We start from the raw sequence: 22,168 nt of genomic DNA, 5'->3' as shown, positions 1-22,168 counted from the left end.
CCTAAAATTCTTCACCAGATTGGCTCACACTCCATCTAGTGGATCCAATTATATTGGTGGATTTCTGATTTAATATTATATTTTGGTAAAATCCACACTACATCCTTGAATGAATTGTTAAATCTAATGGATTAGTTCCTTGAATTTGCCTCCTTTAAAGGAGCAAAAATGACAGTTGGTGAAGGCGTTAAACTTTGTGCCTGATTCCACAGCACAATTGTCAGAATGACAAACTAGTTTGGCAGGGGGCTGGGGAGCAGAGTTTGCGAGCAGTGTATAGGGTGCATGGCCACCTAGTTAAGAATGATAAAGATAACAAAGGAAGGATGGAGGTTAAGGTAAAAGGTAGAATAGGGAATATATGTGAGCGTCATTCTCTGAAATGCATGTACTTTAATGCATGAAGCATAGTGAACAAGGTAGATGAGCTTAGAGCATGGATTGGCACTTGGAATCATGATGTTGTGGCAATTAGTGAGACCTGGTTACAGGAGGGTCAGGATTGAATACAAATGTTTTAGATGTGGTAGAACAGAGGGTTAAAAAAAAAGGAGGAGGAGTTGCTCTGCTTGTTAAGGAGGACATTACTGCCGTGAGGTGGCAGGATAGTTTGGAAGGATCGTCCGTTGAGGCTGTTTGAGTGGAATTGAGGGGTGGAGGAGGCATGAGGGCACTAATAGGAGTGCATTATAGACCACCAAATGGGCCAAGAAAATTGGAAGAACAAATTTGTAAGGAGATAGCATATATGTGTAATAAACATAAGGTAGTGATCATGGGAGATTTTAACTTCCCTCACATTGATTGGGATACCCATACAGTAAGAGAGCTGGATGGGCTAGAGTTTCTCAAATGTGTGCAAGATAGTTTTCTTAATCAATAAGGAGAGGAACCGACTCGGGACGGTGTAATACTGGATCTCCTGTTGGGGAACGAGATAGGTCAGGTGTCTAAGGTTAATGTTGAAGAACAAATTGGGTCTAGTGATCACAACTCTATTAGTTTTAGAGTAGTTTTAGGGAAGAGCAAAGAAGGGCCTAAAGTTGAGGTTCTGGATTGGAGAAAAGCAAATTTCAAAGGAATAAGAATGCATTTGGGGAGTATTGAGTGGGACATGATTTTTTTCAGGAAAGGATGTAAATGAAAAATGGAGATTATTCAAAGAAGAAATTTTGAGAGTACAGAATAGATATGTCCCAGTGAGGATCAAAGGAAAGACTGGAAGTCATAGGGAGCCTTGGTTTTCGAGGAATATTAGAAATTTGGTTAGGAGAAAGTGGGAGGTGTACAAGAGGTATAAACAGCAGGGTGATGAGAAATTGAAAGAGGACTACAAGGAGTATAGAAAAAATCTTAAGAAAGAAATTAGAAAGGCCAAAAAGAGACACGAAGAGGCTTTGGCAGACAGAGTAAGAATAAATCCAAAGGGTTTCTATAGGTACATTAAAAGTAAAAGATTAGTGAGGGATAGAATTGGACCCCTTGTAGATAGGGAGGGTAGGCTATGTGAAAAGTCAGAGGAGATGGGGGAAATTTTAAATGATTTCTTTTCCTCAGTATTCACTAGGGAAAAAAAATTGTACCAGTTGAAGTAAATAAAAATAGTGGGGAGGTCATGAATCATATAAGGATAACCGAGGAGGTAGTGATGGCACTGTTAAAAAAGATAAAGGTGGACAAATCTCCGGGTCTGGACAATGTATTCCCAAGAACACTCAGGGAGACTAGTGTACAGATAGTGGGGCCATTAACAGAGATATTTAGGATGTCACTGGTCACGGGGGTAGTGCCAGAGGATTGGAGGGTGGCTCATATTGTTCCGCTGTTTAAGAAAGGGTCCAAATGTAAGCCTGGAAATTATAGACCTGTGAGTCTGACGTCTGTGGTGGGTAAGTTGATGGAAAGTGTTCTGAGGGATGGCATTTACAAATATTTGGAAGAACAGGGATTGATAGGTAGTAGTCAGCATGGTTTTGTCAGGGGTAGATCATGCTTAACAAACATTAAAGAGTTTTTCGAGGGGGTTACGAAAAAGATTGATGAAGGGAAGGCTGTGGATGTTGTCTATTTAGACTTTAGTAAAGCTTTTGACAAAGTTCCCCACAGGAGGTTAGGAAAAAAGGTGGAGGCATTAGGTATAAATAAGGAGGTAGTGAAATGGATTCAGCAATGTTTGGATGGGAGGCGTCAGAGAATACTGGTAGAAAATTGTTTGTCAAATTGGAGGCTGGTGACTAGTGGAGTTCCTCAGGGATCGGTCCTGGGTCCACTATTGTTTGTTATATATATTAACGATCTGGAAGAAGGGGTGGTGAACTGCAGATGATACAAAGATTGGTGGTATTGTGGACAGTGAGGAAGCTTACCGTAGCTTAAAAAGAGAAATAGGGAAGCTAGAGGAGTGGGCTGAGAAATGGCTGATGGAATTTAATACGGATAAGTGTGAAGTGTTGCATTTTGGAAAGGCAAATCTAAATAGGTCATATACATTGAATGGTAGAAAATTGAGGAGTGCAGAGTAATTTAGGAGTTATGGTAAATAGTACCCTCAAAGTTGATACTCAGGTAGATAGAGTTGTGAAGAAGGCATTTGGAATGTTGGCCTTCATAAATCGGAGTATTGAATTCAAGAGTTGGGATGTTATGATGAAGTTGTACAAAGCATTGGTGAGGCCAAATTTGGAATACTGTGTGCAGTTCTGGTCACCGAATTATAGGAAGGATATAAACAAAATAGAGAGAATGCAGAGAAGGTTCATGAGAATGTTGACAGGATGTCCAGGGTTTGAGTTACAGAGAAAGGTTGAGCAGCCTGGGGCTTTTTTCTCTGGAGCGTAGAAGATTGAGGGGGGATTTGATGGAGATGTTCAAGATTTTAAAAGGGACAGAGAGAGTCAACGTGGATAGGCTTTTTCAATTAAAGAGTGGGGGATATTCAAACCAGAGGCCATGGTTTGAGATTGCAGGGGGAAAATTATAAGGGGAACATGAGGGGAAATTTCTTCATGCAAAGGGTGGTTGGGATGTAGAGTAAGCTTCCGGCAGAGGTGGTTGAAGCAGGGACGTTATTTACATTTAAGAAAAGACTGGATAATTACATGGAGGGGAGAGGATTGGAGGGATATGGACCAGGTGCTGGTCAGTGGGACTAGGAGGGTGGGGATTTGTTCTGGCATGGACTAGTCGGGCCAAACTGGCCTGTTCTGTGCTGTATATGGTTATATGATGTCATTCAGTATACAGGTACTCTGCGACATCTGTCTGTGTTCTACTCTGGCCGACCGGTTGTATCTCGGAATGGATATATGTTGGAATTACCCTGTATTCCTGTTATAGTTTGCCAAATACAACATGGCGACCATGAAGGCAAGCACTTGTGAGAAGTTGGCCACCAGCCAGCTCTCACAAGAGGCCTGATTTTCCACAGGTACGCCCGATTTTCACCGTTATCATGTAAATTTTATATATATTTTTTTCATTTCTGTGCTCCTTTTGTAGTGACATTAAGGAAACATGCTTTGATGGACCCAATACCATTTTTTTTAAAAAAAAGGTGATTTGAAACGCATGTGCAGACTGCCATCACTGGGGAGGGAGAGAGAGATTGAAGAGGGAGAAGGAGCGACGGCAATCTGTGCATGTGTTCCAAATCACCACATAGGTTGCGAGGAGATGCCACTGCCCCTAGTTACCCAGCACCACCTTCAACTCCTGGCAGGAGCGAGGACATTGGGTCAGGCTCCCGGCAGTAGCGGGGATGTTGAGCTTCCAGCAGGAGTGGGGCCTACTGGCAGGAACAGGGATGATGTGCTTGCGGCAGAAGTGGAGACGTTGTGTTCGCAGCAGGAGCAGGGACATTGACCTCCTGGCACAAGCGGGGACGTCAAACTCCCAGCAGGAGTGGGACCTACTGGCAGGAGCAGGGACATTGGCCTCCCGGTGGGAGCGGACTATCTGTGCAGTATTTTTTTAAAACAATGGTTGTATGTGCAGATGGATGTAAGTCGCATTGGTCATAAGTTGGGGAGTGCTTTGCTCTGTCACCTGCTTATCCAGAAAGGTTTTAGAAGAATTTTAGATTCGACAGTAAATGATTATATTTTTCTATCATTATGATATGAAATTTGAACAGAGTTCTGATACTTTTGCTGGGAATTTGCCCAAGGTTTCTCATAATGATTCACTGTAGATGGAATATCAAAGGAAACTGCAGCCTACATATTGCTTCGTTAGATCAAAGCTGCTCCATTTAGCAAATGGTCCCAGGTCCAGTCCCACAGATTTCATATTTTGACAGTGTGGAAGCTGAGGAAAAAATTTTCTGCTGACAGATGAGTTATGATTGGAATTCACTCCTGTTAGGTTGGTCGAAACAGACTCAGTCAGTTCCCTCCCAAGATACAATAGAGAGAAGAATTTGAAGCGCAATGAGAAAAGAGCTCTGTGATTACATAGTTGAAAACCTTGGTTACATCACAGAGAAGATCCACAGAGAAGATCAACAGAACTTCAGACAAAAGTTCTTTTTTTTTGGGAAACACAGAGGAAATTTCTGGCATTAATAGGAACTAAATTAGGAAATAAAGCCAGCGAATAGAGGGTTAAATGGCTGTCTTTCAGAGCAGAAGATGGGAGTCACTTGTGTTTCCCAGTATTCAGTGCTAGGACCATTGCTACTTTAAATATGTTGATGCCTTAGATACATGGTGCGAAGGATGAAATATTCAAAAATGTGGGCAATGCAAAGCTTGGGAAATATGGAAAATAGTCAGTAGGTAGTAATTGATAAACCATCAAGTAAGAGATGGAATGTAATTTCGGAGGGTTCGGTTTTCAGAATTTTGGATATAAGATTACGTACCTATATTGGGAAATGTAATGTGATTCCCCTTGGTGGTAAAAGGAAGGAAATTAAAAGAAACTCGATGACAACATTCCAGAAGCTGAGCAGAAACAGAGGGATTGAATCAATCCTTAAAAAATAGCAGGATGTTGAGAGAGTGTAATGGTATGGATTGTGTATGCTAATTGGCTCAGGCTGGCCCGCCCCCTGATGATACTCTTACCTGGACTCCTTCCCTGAGACCCAGGCCATAAAGGTCGGGCCACCTTTTCCTTCCCTGCTCTTCCCTAGTTTGGATCCGGGCCAGCTCAAGTCTTCTGTGCAATAAAGCCTATCGTTCCCCTCAGTCTTTGTCATTGCAATTATTGGGGCAACTGATAGTGCCCTAATTAAATTGTTCCCTGATTTTACTTTTCAGTAAAATCTTAATTTAACATAGAATAAAATATCACAGAAGTTATTGTGAGATAAAATAGAAAATGTTGGGCATACTTGGCAGGATATTTAAAGTCAGTGGAGAGAGAAACTTAATATTTCAAGTCAGTGACTTTTCACCACAACAGAACTTACAATGAAGTGAAGTTGATTATATCGAAAAAATTGGTTAAACCATATCATTAGATTGGTGTCCAAATCTAGTCACCTAACCTTAAGAGAATTAACAATCCTGGCGGTGGTGTCATAAATATGTAATTGCATAGTTCCTGGGATGAGAGACTTCAGTGATCAGGTTAGGTTCAGGTCAGTCTGGCCTGTCGTGCTTACTCCAGCATTCAATAAGATCATGGCTGATCAGGTCATGGATTCTGCTCCACCCACCTACATTTTCCCTATAACCTGTAATTCCAAGACAATGAATAAATCTATCTAACTCTGCTTTAAATATATTTAATGAGGCAGCCTCTACTGTTTCCCTGGGCAGCTAATTTCACAGATTCACATCTTTACTTTGACTCTGGGAAAAGCAGTTCCTCCTCACTTTTGTCTTGAATTAACTCCCTGAATATAAAATTATGTGCCCCAGTTCTAGTTTCACCTGCCAGTAGGGGGAAAAAAACCTTCCTGCCTCTATTCTTTTCAGAATGTTTTAATGTTTCTATATAATCCCCTCTCATTTTTCTGAATTTCAGCGAACATTGTCCCCAGTGATCCAATCTCTCCTCATAGGCTAACTTCCTTATCACTGGAATTAACCCAGTGAACCCCCTCTGCACTGCTTCCAAAAAAAGTATGTAATTTCTCAAGTAAGGAGACCAGAACTGCACACAGTACTCAGTTGTAGTCTTACCAATATCCTGGACAGTTGCAGAAGCACCTCCCTGCTCTTAACTTCAATCCCTCGAGCATTTTGCCACTTTGCTAACCTGTTGCATCTGCAAACCAGTCTTTTACCATGCATCTTCCAGCTCTCCCAAGCACCTCGGCACATCAACATGCTGCAATCTTTCACGATCTAAATAATAATCTTATCTATTTTTCCTTTCAAAGTGAATAATCTCATATTTACTGATATTGTATTGCATCTGCCAGACACTTGCCCTCTCATTGAACTTATCTCCCTGCACACTTTCTGCATCCTCTACAAAATTCAGTTTCATCTACAAATTTTGATATGCAACACTTGGTATCCTCTTCCAAATCATTAATATGGCTACATTGAAGAAAATGATTTCTTCTTTGTTGTGCAAAGGAAGTTGATACAAGACCTATTCAGAGTGTACAAAATCTGTTTTAGCAAAGGGAAATAAATGGAAGCTGTTCTCTTAGTAAATAATTACAGTGCAGGGCACAGTTTTAAAGTTTTGGCCAAAAGCTGCAAGGAAGTTCTGAGGGAAAAAACTGCTCAGGTATGATGTGACCTGAAATTTCTCTGCCTGTAGGAGAGGTGGAAAAACAATAATTTATTCCTTCTAAATGGAATAGAGAGGGAATAATTTAAGGCACCATGAAAAGAGACCAGAGGAATGTCAAGTTGTCACCTTTATTTGTTGTTCACACCCTGCATTGCATGGTAAAGAGAAGATAGCATTTCCCCAGGACCACAGAGCAGATTTACATAAATACAAGTTAAAATATTAAGATATTTTCAGTAAAAGTCCACAGTAAACTATTCACATATATTCTGGGAATTCAGGAGCCTGATGGCTTGGGGGAAAAAAAAAACTCTTGCTCAATCTGGGCATAAGGGCTCGAGTTCTTCAGTCCTTCACAATGTTTATTGCTTTCTGCTTGCATCGTGTGTTGTAGATGTCCGTCATGGCAGGAAGAGAGCCCCCAATGATCTTTTCCTTTGCAGGGTCTTGAGGTCTGAGGTGGTACAGCTTCCAACCCAGGCGGTGAGACAATTGCTCAGAATGCTCTCAATACATCCTCTGTAGAATGTAGTGAGGATGGAGGGTGGGAGATGAACTTTCCTCAGCCTTTGCAGGAAGTGGAGGTGCTGCTGGGCTTTCTAGACTGTGGAGCTGGTGTTAAGGGACCAGCTCAGAGATTGACAAAATCGGTTGTCTGAGAGCGTACAGAGATCTGATATATGGTAATGAGAGTATATTGTGATATATACAAATACAATGTACAGATGCACTGAAATTCTTACTTGTTGCAGCCTTGCAGGTACAGTATCTACAATAGTCTAAATTAAAGGCCCAGAGGGCATACCTGGCCATGTCCTTAAAACCTGTGTGTGAATCCTACAGGTTGGAATTTTTGCAGATATCCTCAGCCTCCCACTACAATGTTCAAATGTCCCCATCTGCTTCAAAAAGACTTCCAAGAAGAACAAGGTGAGCAAGAGTCAATGTTTCTCAGCTGGTGCCACTGATGTCTCCTGTGAGGAAGTGCTTTGAGAGGTTCGTTAAGGAGAACATCACCTCCTATCTCAGAAAGGACCAAGATCCACTTCAATTTTTCTATTATTACAGCAGCAGATGCCACCTCGCTGGCCCTCCACTGTGTGTTAGGTCACCACAGGAACACTGACGTCAGGCTGTTGTTCATTGACCACCGCTCAGGTTTCAGCAACATCGTATCAACAAAACATGACTAAATAAAAGGAAGTACGACTCTGTTCATCCCTCAGCAATTAGATCCTCAGCTTCTTCATCGACAGACTCCAATCAGTGCAGATCGGAAACACAAACCCTCCATGCTGTCCATCAACACAGGGTGCACCAAGGCTACATGCTTAGTCCCTCATTCCCTGTACACTCCTACTGTGTGGTTAAGTTCAGCTCCAACCTAATCTTTTGTTAGTTCATGAGGAGCTTATGGTTAGGGTACAATAAAATCCCTGTTATCTGGAATTCAAAGAACTGACAGCCTCAAGCAACCGGCCAAAGAGCTAATTGAAAATGAATAGGTAAACGATACTGAAGTTCAAAATTGGCACCTCCTCGCAGTTAGCATGCCAATCACACAACACGCTATCTCAAGCAACCAGCAAATTTACTTAACATCTACCAATCCACATGGGTGTCAGATACTAGGGGATTAACTGTAGTTTGGGAAGGTTCAAGAGCCTGATAGCTGTTGAAAAAAAATCTGCCTTGAACCAGAAGGTACTGGACTTCAGGATTCTATACCTTCTGCCTGAAGAGAGCAGTAAGAAAGAAGAGACTGTGACCAAGGTGATGGGGATCCTTTATAACGTTGGCTGCCTTCTTCAGTGGACAGGGTATTTTTTTCATGGAAGACTGAATGGAACCCACCCATGTCATTATATTTCTGTGGTTTTAATTTTTTTTCTAACAACTTTTTTTCTGTGGTGTAAAGAAATAAACAAAAGACTTCAGATGCTAGCTGTTCCTTGTTTCCAGGTGATGTCTGTTTATTTTGATAAAATTAACACAGGGAGGAAAATGCAGCAAAAAAAAATGCTCCTTTAACTCTGCAGTCATTTAGAAAATAAATCTTTAAAATGCCCTGATGCCAGTGATTTTACATTGAAAAGAAAGTTGTTAGGAAAAGTGTCAATTACAGGAGATTTCATCACTTCCACTGATCGTGTTTTGGGTGACAAAAATAGGAGAATGCTACACTTGTAGCAGTGCCAAGCACCAGTCGAGGATGTTGCAATATATAATTAATCACTGTGAAACCAAGCTATCGTGCCAGTCTGTGCAGATGGAGAGTACTCTGTGTAGGTGTGTGTTCAGCAACAATACTTCAGCATCCTGATTTCTTTCTTCCCCATTGTTACTTGCAGGTTCAGAGTTTCATGAGAGGCTGGCTGTGTAGAAGAAAATGGAAGACAATTGTTCAAGATTACATCTGCTCCCCCCATGCTGAGAGCATGAGGAAAAGGAACCAAATAGTCTTCAATATGGTGGAAGCCGAGTCCGAGTATGTGCAACAGCTGTACGTTTTGGTCAACTGCTTCCTGCGGCCCCTGAGGATGGCTGCCAGTTCAAAGAAGCCCCCTATCAGTCATGATGATGTCAGCAGCATTTTTCTCAACAGGTACTTGGTGATCCTTATTTCAGACACTATCTCCAGGGTCATTTCTTAGGTTACTTCTATTTTGTTTCATGAAAACAATCCATTCTCTCTCTCTCTATCTCTTTCCCTATCCCTCTGTCTCCTTTCCTCCAGCTCCCCACCCCTTTCCTTCTCCATTCAGAGAGCTCCCCCTCCCCCTATCGCTCTTCAGCTTTTTTCTCTTCTGCTCTTGGTGTCATGGATGAGTTGGGCTGAAGAATCTGTTCTATGGTACATGTCACTATGGCTGAAACCGTAACAATTTATTCAATTCCTTATGGATTCAAATATCTGCTCATTTAATCTATGGTTTCCACTGATTTAGATCTCCCATGAGAGAGTGCCAGAAATCCCCCCTAGCCAACTAGAACAATAATAATCACCCATATTGTGTGTTCCAGGCTGATTTTTAATGGATCCTGCTGAGAGGGCCAGGTGTCATTAGCGACTGAAAAATAAATTGGCTAAGATTGTGGCATTTGGCCACTGTTAGGAGAAAGGAGGAATCAGATGCTTCCTTTCACTGTACAATTCAAGAAGAGCTGAAAAATGGTGTTGTTGAACAGATGAGTTCCTGATACGTATCTGAGCAAAGCAGCTCTCTAATGAGAGATTGATTTTGTGGATGGATCTTTCACCTCCAGTTGTGCTTGGGGTTTGGACACAGCCAGTGTATTTGTAAATCCCTCTCTCTAAAAGTCAAGACTTCTAAGAGAAATGAAAAAAAACCAGAAAGCAAAAAAAAAAAAATAACAATATCAAACAGACCAAACAAATTTATTGGCACCGGTTTTACATTAATAATGAGGGTATAACAGTGGCATTTACTTCCACTTGTCTAAAATATCCAAGAATCTCTGGATTCCCACACATTTCTGTTTGAATTTTAAAACTGCAATAAATGACTCAGACCTGCAGGATGTTCTCTGATGTTGGACTCAACATCAAGTTCAATTAAGATCAAAACTCTGTACCAGGTTTGAAAAGACCACAAGAAATATGTTCCCATAATTTTTTTGTGGAAGAGGATATTTGTTTGTTTAAAGAGACCTTACTTGGAATATTGTGAGCAGTTTTGGGGCCCTCATTTTAGAAAAGATGTGCTGACATTGGGGAAGGTTCAAGGGAGGTTCACTAAAATGATTCCAGGAATGAAAGGATAATCATATGAGGAACGTTTGACAGCTTTTGGCTTGGTGGCGGGGGGGGGGGTGGTGGGGGGGGTGGTGGGGGTGGTGGTGGATCTCATTGAAGAATTTCGAATGTTGAAAGGCAAGGATACAATAGATATAGAAAGGTTGTTTTCCATGGTGAGAGAGTCGAGGAAAAGAGGGCATAACTTCAGGTTTGAAGGACATCTGTTTCAAAAAGAAATGCATAGGAATTTTCTCAGCCAGATGGTGGTAAATCTGTAGAATTTGTTGCCATAGGAGGTCATGTCATTAGGTGTATTTAAGACAGAGGTTCTTGATTAGCTGGGCATCAAAGATTATGAGAAGAAGGCTGAGCAGTGGGGCTGAGTGGGAAAATGGATCGGGTCATTATTAAATGGTAAGGCAGACTTGATGGGCTGAATAGTCTATTTCTGCTCCTATGTATTATCGTCTAACTCTTATGGTCTAATTTATTAATTCAAAAATATTATTTCCATTCTGTTCTTCACAAAAAGAATTCTCATATGGCTTGTTAATTTTCTAAAGTTTCTATGCAAGTTTAAATGTTTCAAAAGTTTAAAGTGTCTAACTCTTAACTCATAGAGGTCTATGCTTACCGTCAGATTATTATGGGTTGGAATGACACATGACCTGCTTGTAAGGTTGATCACAGTAAGTGTCCTAGCATTTATTTGTTGATGCTGGGTGCATGGCTGAGCCCTAAATCCAGTCCTTTTTCTTTTAATTATTGGTGACATCAATCACTCAATATTTGGAAATCTTAAGGGTGACTATCTGTGGTCAATTTCAGTGCCTCAAGGGCAGGAAGAGTGAGTAAGCCCTTGCAAACCTTTTGAAAGTTCAGTCATTAATTTAAATTGCAGCATCATTTGGTTCTATAACGTAATGCTATGAAGCACAGAATCTAATAATTGGCATTGAATAGGTCAAAATTAGGTGAATGGGATATGTGAAAACATATGGGTACACAAATAATTCACTGATGCATGAGCAGTGTAAGATATAACATTTCAAACAATACTCCATAATGTAACTTGTTTTATTGAATTTTGTTCATGAATTTCTTATGTTTACCCAATGACCAAAGCATTCATTGAATTTGCATAATTTTATGCAGTAGTTCTCATAGTTGCAGGGATTACTTCAGGTGGTATGTGAGTGGACTGGGGCCTCAGTCCGGGCACAGAGAGAGCAGCAGCGGCCCCGGCCCCGGTCTGGGCGAAAGGTAGACGGCGGCGGCCCCGATACGGGCAGGAGCAAGGGGGAGACGGCGGCCCCGGCCTCGGTCGAGTGAGGCAGGCGGAGGCCCCGATCCGGGCAGAGAGTGGGAGGCGGCGGCCCCAGTCCAGGCACAGGGTGAGCTGCGGCGGCCTCGGCCCCGGTCCGGGCAGTATGGACCGACCTAGGAGGGGAGGCAGGCCCCTCCAGCCTGGGTAAGAAACCTGCATAGGAGAAGGCCACTCCGATATAAAACCTAGGACCCAAGGACCTTGCTGCCACGTCCCAGCTTGCTTGGCCACGGCACACGAACCATGGGTGTAAAGGGTGGGGCCAGTACTGCGCGCACTGCACTCCACCTAAAAGCTCCTTTGCGCAGGCCCGAGGACAGGTCCACGTCCTCCCCCTCCACGTCCTCCCCCTCCACGTCCTCCCCTCCACGTCCTCCCCCTCCACGTCCTCCCCTTCCACGTCCTCCCCCTCCACGTCCTCCCCCTCCACGTCCTCCCCCTCCACGTCCTCCCCCTCCATGTCCTCCCCCTCAAAAGATGCTCACAAACTCAAGCTAGCATGCTGGAACATCAGAACCATGCTAGACAAGGCTGACAGCCACCGACCTGAACGTTGGTCTGCCCTCATCGCACATGAACTCCTCAGACTTGACATCGACATAGCCGCTCTCAGTGAAGTCCGCCTGGCAGATGTAGGCAGCCTCCAAGAACGCGGCGCGGGCTACACACTCTACTGGTCTGGCAAGCCTTCGGATGAACGACGCCTATCTGGTGTAGGCTTCATGGTCAAGAGCTTCATTGCCTCCAAACTCGAAAACCTTCCGACAGGCCTCTCGGACCGAATCATGTCCATGCGACTCCCCCTTCAAAACAAGCGTCACATCACCCTCATCAGTGTCTATGCTCCAACCCTCCAGGCGGAACCAGCAGAAAAGGACAAGTTCTACACTGACCTGCGCAACCTCATCCAATGGACCCCTACAGCCGACAAGGTTGTCATCCTCGGCGACTTCAACGCTCGTGTCGGCAAAGACTCAGAAACCTGGCCAGGAATCCTGGGCAAGCATGGCGTCGGCAAGTGCAACGACAATGGGCGCCTCCTGTTGGAGCTCTGCGCAGAACAGTGGCTTGTCATTACAAACACCCTTTTTCAGCAGAGGGACAGCCTTAAGACCACCTGGATGCATCCCCGATCCAAACACTGGCACCTCCTGGACTACATCCTGGTGCGAGAAAGTGACAAACGAGATGTGCTCCACACCAGGGTCATGCCTAGCGCGGAATGCCACACTGACCACCGGCTGGTTCGCTGCAAGCTCAACCTTCACTTCAAGCCAAAGCCCAGGAACAATAAAGCCCCCAGAAAGAGGTTCAATGTTGGAAACCTGCAGTCAGACGAAGCGAGAGGAAACTTCCAGGCAAACCTCAAAGCAAAGCTCAACGATGCAACCCACCTCACGGACCCGTCCCCTGAAACCCTCTGGGATCAGTTGAAGACTACCATACTGCAATCCACTGAAGAGGTACTGGACTTCTCCTCCAGGAAAAACAAGGACTGGTTTGACGAAAACAGCCAGGAAATCCAGGAGCTGCTGGCAAAGAAGCGAGCTGCCCACCAGGCTCACCTTACAAAGCCGTCCTGTCCAGAGAAGAAACAAGCCTTCCGTCGCGCATGCAGCCATCTTCAGCGCAAACTCCGGGAGATCCAAAATGAGTGGTGGACTAGCCTCGCCAAACGAACCCAGCTCAGCGCGGACATTGGCGACTTCAGGGGTTTCTACGAGGCTCTAAAGGCTGTGTACGGCCCCTCACCCCAAGTCCAAAGCCCGCTGCGCAGCTCAGACGGCAAAGTCCTCCTCAGCGACAAGATCTCCATCCTCAACCGATGGTCAGAACACTTCCAATCTCTTTTCAGTGCCAACCGCTCAGTCCAAGATTCCGCCCTGCTCCAGCTCCCTCAACAGCCCCTAAGGCTAGAGCTGGATTAGGTTCTCACCCTGGATGAGACATATAAGGCAATCGAACAACTGAAAAGTGGCAAAGCAGCAGGTATGGATGGAATCCCCCCAGAGGTCTGGAAGGCTGGCGGCAAAACTCTGCATGCCAAACAGCATGAGTTTTTCAAGCTTTGTTGGGACCAAGGAAAACTGCCTCAGGATCTTCGTGATGCCACCATCATCACCCTGTACAAAAACAAAGGCGAGAAATCAGACTGCTCAAACTACAGGGGAATCACGTTGCTCTCCATTGCAGGCAAAATCTTCGCTAGGATTCTACTAAATAGAATAATACCTAGTGTCGCCGAGAATATTCTCCCAGAATCACAGTGCGGCTTTCGCGCAAACAGAGGAACTACTGACATGGTCTTTGCCCTCAGACAGCTCCAAGAAAAGTGCAGAGAACAAAACAAAGGACTCTACATCACCTTTGTTGACCTCACCAAAGCCTTCGACACCGTGAGCAGGAAAGGGCTTTGGCAAATACTAGAGCGCATCGGATATCCCCCAAAGTTCCTCAACATGATTATCCAACTGCACGAAAACCAACAAGGTCGGGTCAGATACAGCAATGAGCTCTCTGAACCCTTCTCCATTAACAATGGCGTGAAGCAAGGCTGTGTTCTCGCACCAACCCTCTTTTCAATCTTCTTCAGCATGATGCTGAACCAAGCCATGAAAGACCCCAAAAATGAAGATGCTATTTACATCCGGTACCGCACGGATGGCAGTCTCTTCAATCTGAGGCGCCTGCAAGCTCACACCAAGACACAAGAGAAACTTGTCCGTGAACTACTCTTTGCAGACGATGCCGCTTTAGTTGCTCATTCAGAGCCAGCTCTTCAGCGCTTGACGTCCTGCTTTGCGGAAACTGCCAAAATGTTTGGCCTGGAAGTCAGCCTGAAGAAAACTGAGGTCCTCCATCAGCCAGCACCCCACCATGACTACCAGCCCCCCCACATGTCCATCGGGCACACAAAACTCAAAACGGTCAACCAGTTTACCTATCTCGGCTGCACCATTTCATCAGATGCAAGGATCTACAATGAGATAGACAACAGACTCGCCAAGGCAAATAGCGCCTTTGGAAGACTACACAAAAGAGTCTGGAAAAACAACCAACTGAAAAACCTCACAAAGATAAGTGTATACAGAGCCGTTGTCATACCCACACTCCTGTTCGGCTCCGAATCATGGGTCCTCTACCGGCACCACCTACGGCTCCTAGAACGCTTCCACCAGCGTTGTCTCTGCTCCATCCTCAACATCCATTGGAACGCTTTCATCCCTAACGTCGAAGTACTCGAGATGGCAGAGGTCGACAGCATCGAGTCCACGCTGCTGAAGATCCAGCTGCGCTGGATGGGTCACGTCTCCAGAATGGAGGACCATCGCCTTCCCAAGATCGTGTTATATGGCGAGCTCTCCACTGGCCACCGTGACAGAGGTGCACCAAAGAAAAGGTACAAGGACTGCCTAAAGAAATCTCTTGGTGCCTGCCACATTGACCATCGCCAGTGGGCTGATAACGCCTCAAACCGTGCATCTTGGCGCCTCACAGTTTGGCGGGCAGCAACCTCCTTTGAAGAAGACCGCTGAGCCCACCTCACTGACAAAAGGCAAAGGAGGAAAAACCCAACACCCAACCCCAACCAACCAATTTTCCCCTGCAACCGCTGCAACCGTGTCTGCCTGTCCCGCATCGGACTTGTCAGCCACAAACGAGCCTGCAGCTGACGTGGACTTTTTTCCCCCTCCATAAATCTTCGTCCGCGAAGCCAAGCCAAAGAAGAAGAAGATGTGAGTGGAAAGTAAAAAGTTGAGAACTACTGGTTTAATGGATTCTTACAAATTTTGTACATTGAACAATAAAGTACGAAAATAATTTTTATGCTTTTGAAACTACTGCATCCACATGTTATTTAAAGCATACTCTGTGGTCAATGTTTGCAGTTTCTGGAGTAAGTAATGTGATGGATTATATCATATTTTATATTGTACATGGTTATGTTTTTGGAGGAGATGGATTGTGTGTCCAACATGCAATGAATCTCTCTCTGAAACCGACAAGAACCTTGCTGAGCAGTAAACATTTAAGCACCAGAGCTTGGTGAAAATTCATAAATGTTAAATCTGTGCACAGTCTAAGAATTGCCTTCAACCAGTGAACTTGGAGGAATGAGAAGTGAGATTGGATTGTGAATCAAAGAACTTTTCTGAACTTACATACATGCGCACTTAGAATTTGAAGGGGTTAAATTATGTTAATAGTAATAAGTTAAAGTTTGATTCTGTTTTTATGTTTAAAGATAATGAAAAGCATCTTTTCTTTAAGTAACCATTTGTCTTGGTGAATTGCTATTGGTGCTGGGTTTTGGGGTCCTCTGGGCTTGTAACAGTAATCGGTTTATAATATATACTTTTTTGTTTTGGTGGATAGGGTAAGGAGTCCATGGTCTTGGATTATTTTGTTTGTGATTTCAGTCACTTTTTTTCTGATATGTGAGAGTTAATTCTTCTTGTGACCATAGGCTTTTCCCACCCTATAGTGTTTCACAGCCAATTAAATATTTTAAATAGTCATGTTGTTTTGAAAGGCAATCCAATATCCAAGTTGTACTTAGTGGAGGTCCAGAGAGTAACGAGATAATGGAGCAGATGGCAACATTTTTTCCAATCACATGGATCAAGGAACAAATTCCGTGAGACTTCTGATTTCCTCTTTCCTTAGTTCCATGGGGCATTTTTCATCCAATGTAAAGGGTACCTTAATCCAGAAAAACAGTTCTGATAGCACTTGTCTGCCAGACTGGATTATGTGTTCCAGTGTCTGGATGGTGGCTTGGAACCAACTTCTTTTTCTCAGTTTCTCCAGCACTTTTGTGCACTTTTTAGTCTGAGTGCTTTGTTGTGAGCCCAGAGGACCCCAAAACCCAGCAGCAATAGATATTCACCAAGATAAATGGTTACTTAAACAAAAGATGCTTTTAATTATCTTTAAACATGAAGACAGAAACACACATTAACTTATCACTATTGACTTAACTAACCTAACTTAACCCCCTTCAAATTCTAAGCGCACCTGTATGTAACGTGTGTGTAAGTTCAGAAAACCTCTTTGGTTCACAGTCTAATCTCACTTCTCATTCCTCCAAGTTCACTGGTTGAAGGCAATTCTTATACTGTGCACAGATTTTAACATTTATTAAGTTCACCAGGCTTTGGTGCTTGAAAGGTAAATGTTTACTGCTCAGGAAGGTTCTTGTCAGTTTTCAGAGAGAGATTCCTTTTTAATCAGCCACTTCAGTGTCTTGCTGAAGAAGCTTTCCCCCTCAGGGTTCTCCAGATAATAACCTCTTTCTTTCAGATCACCACAGAGTTCCTTTTTGTTTCTCTTAATTCAAGTGAAACATTAGACAGCTAGTCCTCACCTCTTTCATGAACCACAAGGGCTTTGACCTGGCTGAACCAAGCACTCACAACCTGTCTTCTAAATGGGGTTTTCGAGAAGCTTGCCAGCTTGTCCTGTTCTAGTCCCAGCTGCTACTGCTGACTGTAAAACTGTAGAACTAATCTCTCTCTCTCTCTCTCTCTCTCTCTCAAAGAGAAAATCTGTTTGACTCTCTCTGCTTGCAAAACCACATAACCCTCCTAGAACAGCAAGTTCCACTCCAGACAGTCTGCGGCTCCAACAGGTTCTTTCATCTGTTGCCTTTTTGTAAACAACAATCCATTAGTGCAGTCTCTTGGGCACTCTCCAAAGCTTTTGCAAAGGCTCTGGGGCTGACATGTCTAGCATGAGCAGAGCTCCAGTACTTTAAATAAGATCTGTTTTAAAGTGTGACCTACTCTAAAAAGCTTTCCCCAATTTATCTCCCATTAATATACAATCCAAACACAACATAATCTGTCACAGCTTTCAATGAACCATAACCACACACAAGGCTTTGGTTTATTGTTTCCTATTCTTTGTAGATTATCAAATTATAATGCTGTTTCTTTGAATTATTTTCCTACAGTGAGACAATCATGTTCCTTCATGAAATATTTTACCAAGGACTAAAAGCACGGATAGCAAACTGGCCTACACTGGTGTTGGGTAAGAATTGTTTAATATGAGAATGAGAAAAGTCATTGAGTGTATATATTGTCCAAAATGTTAAATGAGCTTTTGATGTTGCAAAATGTTGTTAGGTATAGTTGAGCACAAGCCTTAGTTTCTTCATCAGAGTCATTGAATTTATTTTGAATGCTATTGTAAAGAATATACATTGTAATACAACTGGGTTTATTGAAGTGAAATTTAGGAATGATTATTCCATAAGAATTAAACATTATCATTCTCTTGGAAGGGAAATGCTATTTGATGGATTTAAAGGGCAATTCCTGGAATCTTAATTCAGGATACATTTTGAATTGAGAATGCATAACAGTGAGACAATTCTATTGTCTATCAACATAAATATTTTATATATCATGGGCAATAACTTCCTAAATAAAAGGAAAACATTGCATTATTAGACAATGAATTGTTTGATCAACCTAATTGTAGAACACATAATTTATCAGTTATTATGGACATTTATTTCACCGCCTGCATATTAATCAGCTCCTGGGCAAACCATGGAAGGAAAATCTGTCGAAGTGGATTGCATAATTATCGCTGAGTTCATTGGCTTTTTCTTCTCTTAGAATGAATGGAAAAATGCAGTGAACATAGTGAGGGTTGTGTGATCCATGATATCAGCAGTAGGCGAGTTACTGGAAGGTATTTTAAGAGATTGGATATACAAGTACTTGGAAAACCAGGAACTGATTAGGGAGCGTCAATGTGGCTTTATGCATGGTAGGTTGAGGATGTAACCAAAAACATTGATGAAGGAAAATATATCGGAGACATGGACTTTAAGGCCTTTGATAAGGTCCCATGTGGGAGTTTGGTCAAGGTTCAGTTACACAGTATTCTGAATGAAGTAGTAAATTGGATTAAACATTGGATTTGTGGGAGAAGCCAGAGAGTGGTGGTAAAACCACTCTAACTGGAGAACTGTGACTAGTGATGTGCCTCAGGGGTCGATGCTGATCCCATTGTTCTTTGTCATCTATCTCAATGACCTGGATGATAATATGGTAAATTGACTCAGCAAATTTGCAGATGATACAAAGATTGGAGGCATAGTGGACGACAAGGAATGCTTTCACTGTTTGCATTGGGAACTGGATCAGCTGGAAAAATAGGCTGCAAAATGGCAGTTGGAATTTAACATGAACAAGTGTGAGGTATTGCACTTTGAGAGGACAAAGTAAGGAAGGATTTGTATGGTAAACAATAAGGAACTTCTGAGGGCAGCAGAATAAAGGGATCTGTGAATGCGGATACATAATTCCAGGTAGATAGGGTCATAAATCAAGGTATTGAGTACAGGGGTTGGGATGTTATACTGACGTTGTACAAAACATTGGTGAGGGCACATTTGGAATATTGTGTGCAGTTTTGGTCACCTACCTACAGGAAAGGTATCAATAAAATTGAAAGAGTGCAGAGAAAATTTACTAGGACATTACTGGGACTTGAGGAGCTGAGCTTTAGGGAAATGTTAAACAGGTAAAGAATCACTAAAGAATCAGAGAATGAGGGGAGATTTGGTAGAGGTATACAGTATTATCAGTGACATGGATAGGGTAATGCAAGCATCTATTTCCACTCTGGTTGAGTGAGACAAAAATTGGAGGACTTGGATGCAGGATGAAAGGTGAAGTGTTTTGGGGAACACCTTCATTCAGAGTGGTGAGAGTGTGAAATGAGCCCCAAGCACAAATGCAACATTCAATTGCAACATTTAAGAGAAAGCGGGAGGGGTGTAGAGGGCTATGGTCTGGGTGCAGGTCAATGAGTTGAGGTGGGAAAATAGTTCGGCTTGTCTCTGTGATGACGTTTCTATAATTCTATGATAGATGTCTCTATCACTGCTCCTTTCAATGAGGCTTATCACAGAAACATTAAAGATATATTAACTACGCATTTATTAAATGTCATTCCATTGGACAGAGTAGATCCTCTGCACAATATATCATTCGTATTTCAATCTTCAAGAAAAAATAGATGGCAATGAACAGAAAAGAAAGAAAATGATCCTGCTTGCAGTAAAATGGGCAAGTAGAGCCAACAATTAACAAAACATTCTGTGGGAGAGGAAATATGCAGACTCTTCCTTGTATAAAATGCTTAGGTCCAGATTGGAAAATAAATAATTTTCCTTGAAATTGCTGGGAGCCAATTTTACTGAGCATTATAGGTTGCCAGCAATTGTCCATACTTAGTGAGTTATGAGGAGTAATTTTCCAGCTCTGCCCTGCCCAGGAACTTTCTCCACTGAGAATTCATGTAAGAACACTGGGTCAATCACAATTTTCTAACCATTAATATCAATCATGTGGTGGAATATGTCCTAGTTTCCAATATACTTCTCCAGATGTGTGAGGCCATATGGTAGTATCTCAATTTTGGATAATTACCTTTAGATTAAAGATACCTTTATTATAATGTAATAGTACAGAACATGTAATTTTGCACGAAATTGCCTTCTGCCTGCCATAAGGCAGGTAAAGAGTCACCACTGGTGTCATCCAGCAGTCCTTACTGCAAAAGAGAAAGAGAAGTCTCTTCACAGTGACTGACTATGCCTCCAGCACTCCTGCAGCCTAGACTCATGTTCAATCCATTGGCAACCTGAGCTCCAGATCCAAAACTTCAATACAGACAGGAAGCCTTCAGCATCCGAAGAGTTCTTCTTGACCTCAGCACTCACTTGAATCCTGGCTTCAAAACCTGGTTCCCATGAGCCAGTCGCCAGCAGCCTGCAGCCTGTACAGGCTCTCTGACCATGTCTCTATCACTGCTCCTTTCAATGAGGCTTATCACAGAAACATTAAAGATATATTAACTAGTGCATTTATTAAATGTCATTCCATTGGACAGAGTAGATCCTCTGCACAATATATCAGCCACCAAGCCCCTCACTGGTCTGCCACCACCTTCATCATCTTGTTGGGTTATCTCTGCTGCTTCTCCATAGGGATGTTCTCTCCATTTCTGGTGCCCTGAACTGCCAGAGTTGCCACCTCTCATGGCCACTGCCAAATAAAGGCACTACCATCTTGAGCACAGACCTCTGCAGATACAGGTTTTCACTTACAAAACGTTGTTGGCTCCTTTAACAGACTGTCTGAAACCTTTACAGAGCTGCTGGCATCATGAACAGGTAATTGGACCCTCAGAGCAATGCTGTGTCTCTGCTCTCCCAGGTCTACACCAGCGATACGTCAATAACTTTTATTTCAATTCATCAACAATTGTTTATAGAGGTAGAATTTTATGAGGTGAAGCTTAAACCCTGGAGTTCCATTTCTCAGGCTCCCAATCCCCCCTTCTGCCCCAGATTTTTGACAAAGATTTAGGGTAACACAACAATTATTTTATCTTCACTCCATTACAGCCATGATGTTGGTCTACACCACACATGTCAAACTCTGGCCCGCGGGCCAAATTTGGCCCGCGATATAATTATATTTGGCCCGCAAGATCATATTAAATATATATTAGAGTTGGCCCGCTGGCCGCCGCGCCAGTATAGCGCATGCACACTGAAGGTGAAAATGAAGACGCCGGAGGTGTGGAGGGATCTCAGAGTCCTGAATCCCGGGGATCGGAGCACCGCACTCAGCCCGCCCGGCTCCCGGAACACAGACGCGGCTGTTGCGCTGGGTCTGGGCTTCAGCGGTGACGCCGGACCGAACGTCTCGTTGGCGATGCCTTCCCTCTCGCTCCGTGCGCAGTGGACCCTGCCTCCCGCTCCTTTTGTTGGAGATGAGCCCGGCGCCGTGAGATCGCAGTTTAATCCCTCTCCAACCATGGGAGGGGGGGTGGGAGCAACGCGCTCTTCTCAGCCAATTCCTCCACCGCCCCGGACGCCGGCGTTTCAACGGGGGGTTTGGGTGCCTTCGTCTGGCGACCGACCTGTTGGTCCAAGACAAGGGGAGAGCGTACAAACTCCACGCAGATAGCACCTGAACTTGGGTGAATGTGGAGCTGCGACCCCACATTCCACATCAGGACTGTGTGTAAGATTGGGAGCAGTGAGACAGAAGCTTATTTTGTTCCTGTGATTTAAGCCTTTCTTGGGGTGGGGGGGGTCCTTCTCTGACCACTTGCCCAACAATTAACCTAATCAGATGTGGAGTTACTACAATACAACAGTTCTCAACCTTTTTCTTTCCACTCGCGTCCCTGTGCCATTGGTGCTCTGTGATTAGTAAGGGATTGCTTAAGGTGGTCTGTGGGTGGAAAGAAAAAGTTTGAAGACCACTGCTTTAATCATCCCTCATTGACTCGTCATGTGCACGGTTTCAGACACTAAAGGAAATGGGCCAATGACAATGACAATGAAA

The 22,168-nt window shown here is 43.4% G+C and overlaps 1 protein-coding gene across 3 annotated transcripts in view; it reads left to right on the top strand.

The window, feature by feature from the left end:
* The window catches only part of rasgrf2b (Ras protein-specific guanine nucleotide-releasing factor 2b), a 243,633-nt gene that overhangs the window by 91,847 nt on the left and 129,618 nt on the right, over positions 1 to 22,168 (top strand). For all 3 annotated transcript variants that reach the window (XM_069936440.1, XM_069936436.1, XM_069936444.1), the window contains 2 exons: positions 9,048 to 9,301; positions 17,740 to 17,819. In XM_069936440.1, the coding sequence (XP_069792541.1) occupies positions 9,048 to 9,301; positions 17,740 to 17,819 (334 nt within the window). The remainder of the gene's footprint in view (positions 1 to 9,047; positions 9,302 to 17,739; positions 17,820 to 22,168) is intronic.

The sequence above is a fragment of the Narcine bancroftii genome, chromosome 1, assembly GCF_036971445.1.
Source record: "Narcine bancroftii isolate sNarBan1 chromosome 1, sNarBan1.hap1, whole genome shotgun sequence".
NCBI classification, from domain to species: Eukaryota; Metazoa; Chordata; class Chondrichthyes; order Torpediniformes; family Narcinidae; genus Narcine; species Narcine bancroftii.
The sequence above is the reverse complement of the archived record's forward strand: the minus strand, read 5'-3'. Positions and strand labels throughout refer to the sequence as shown.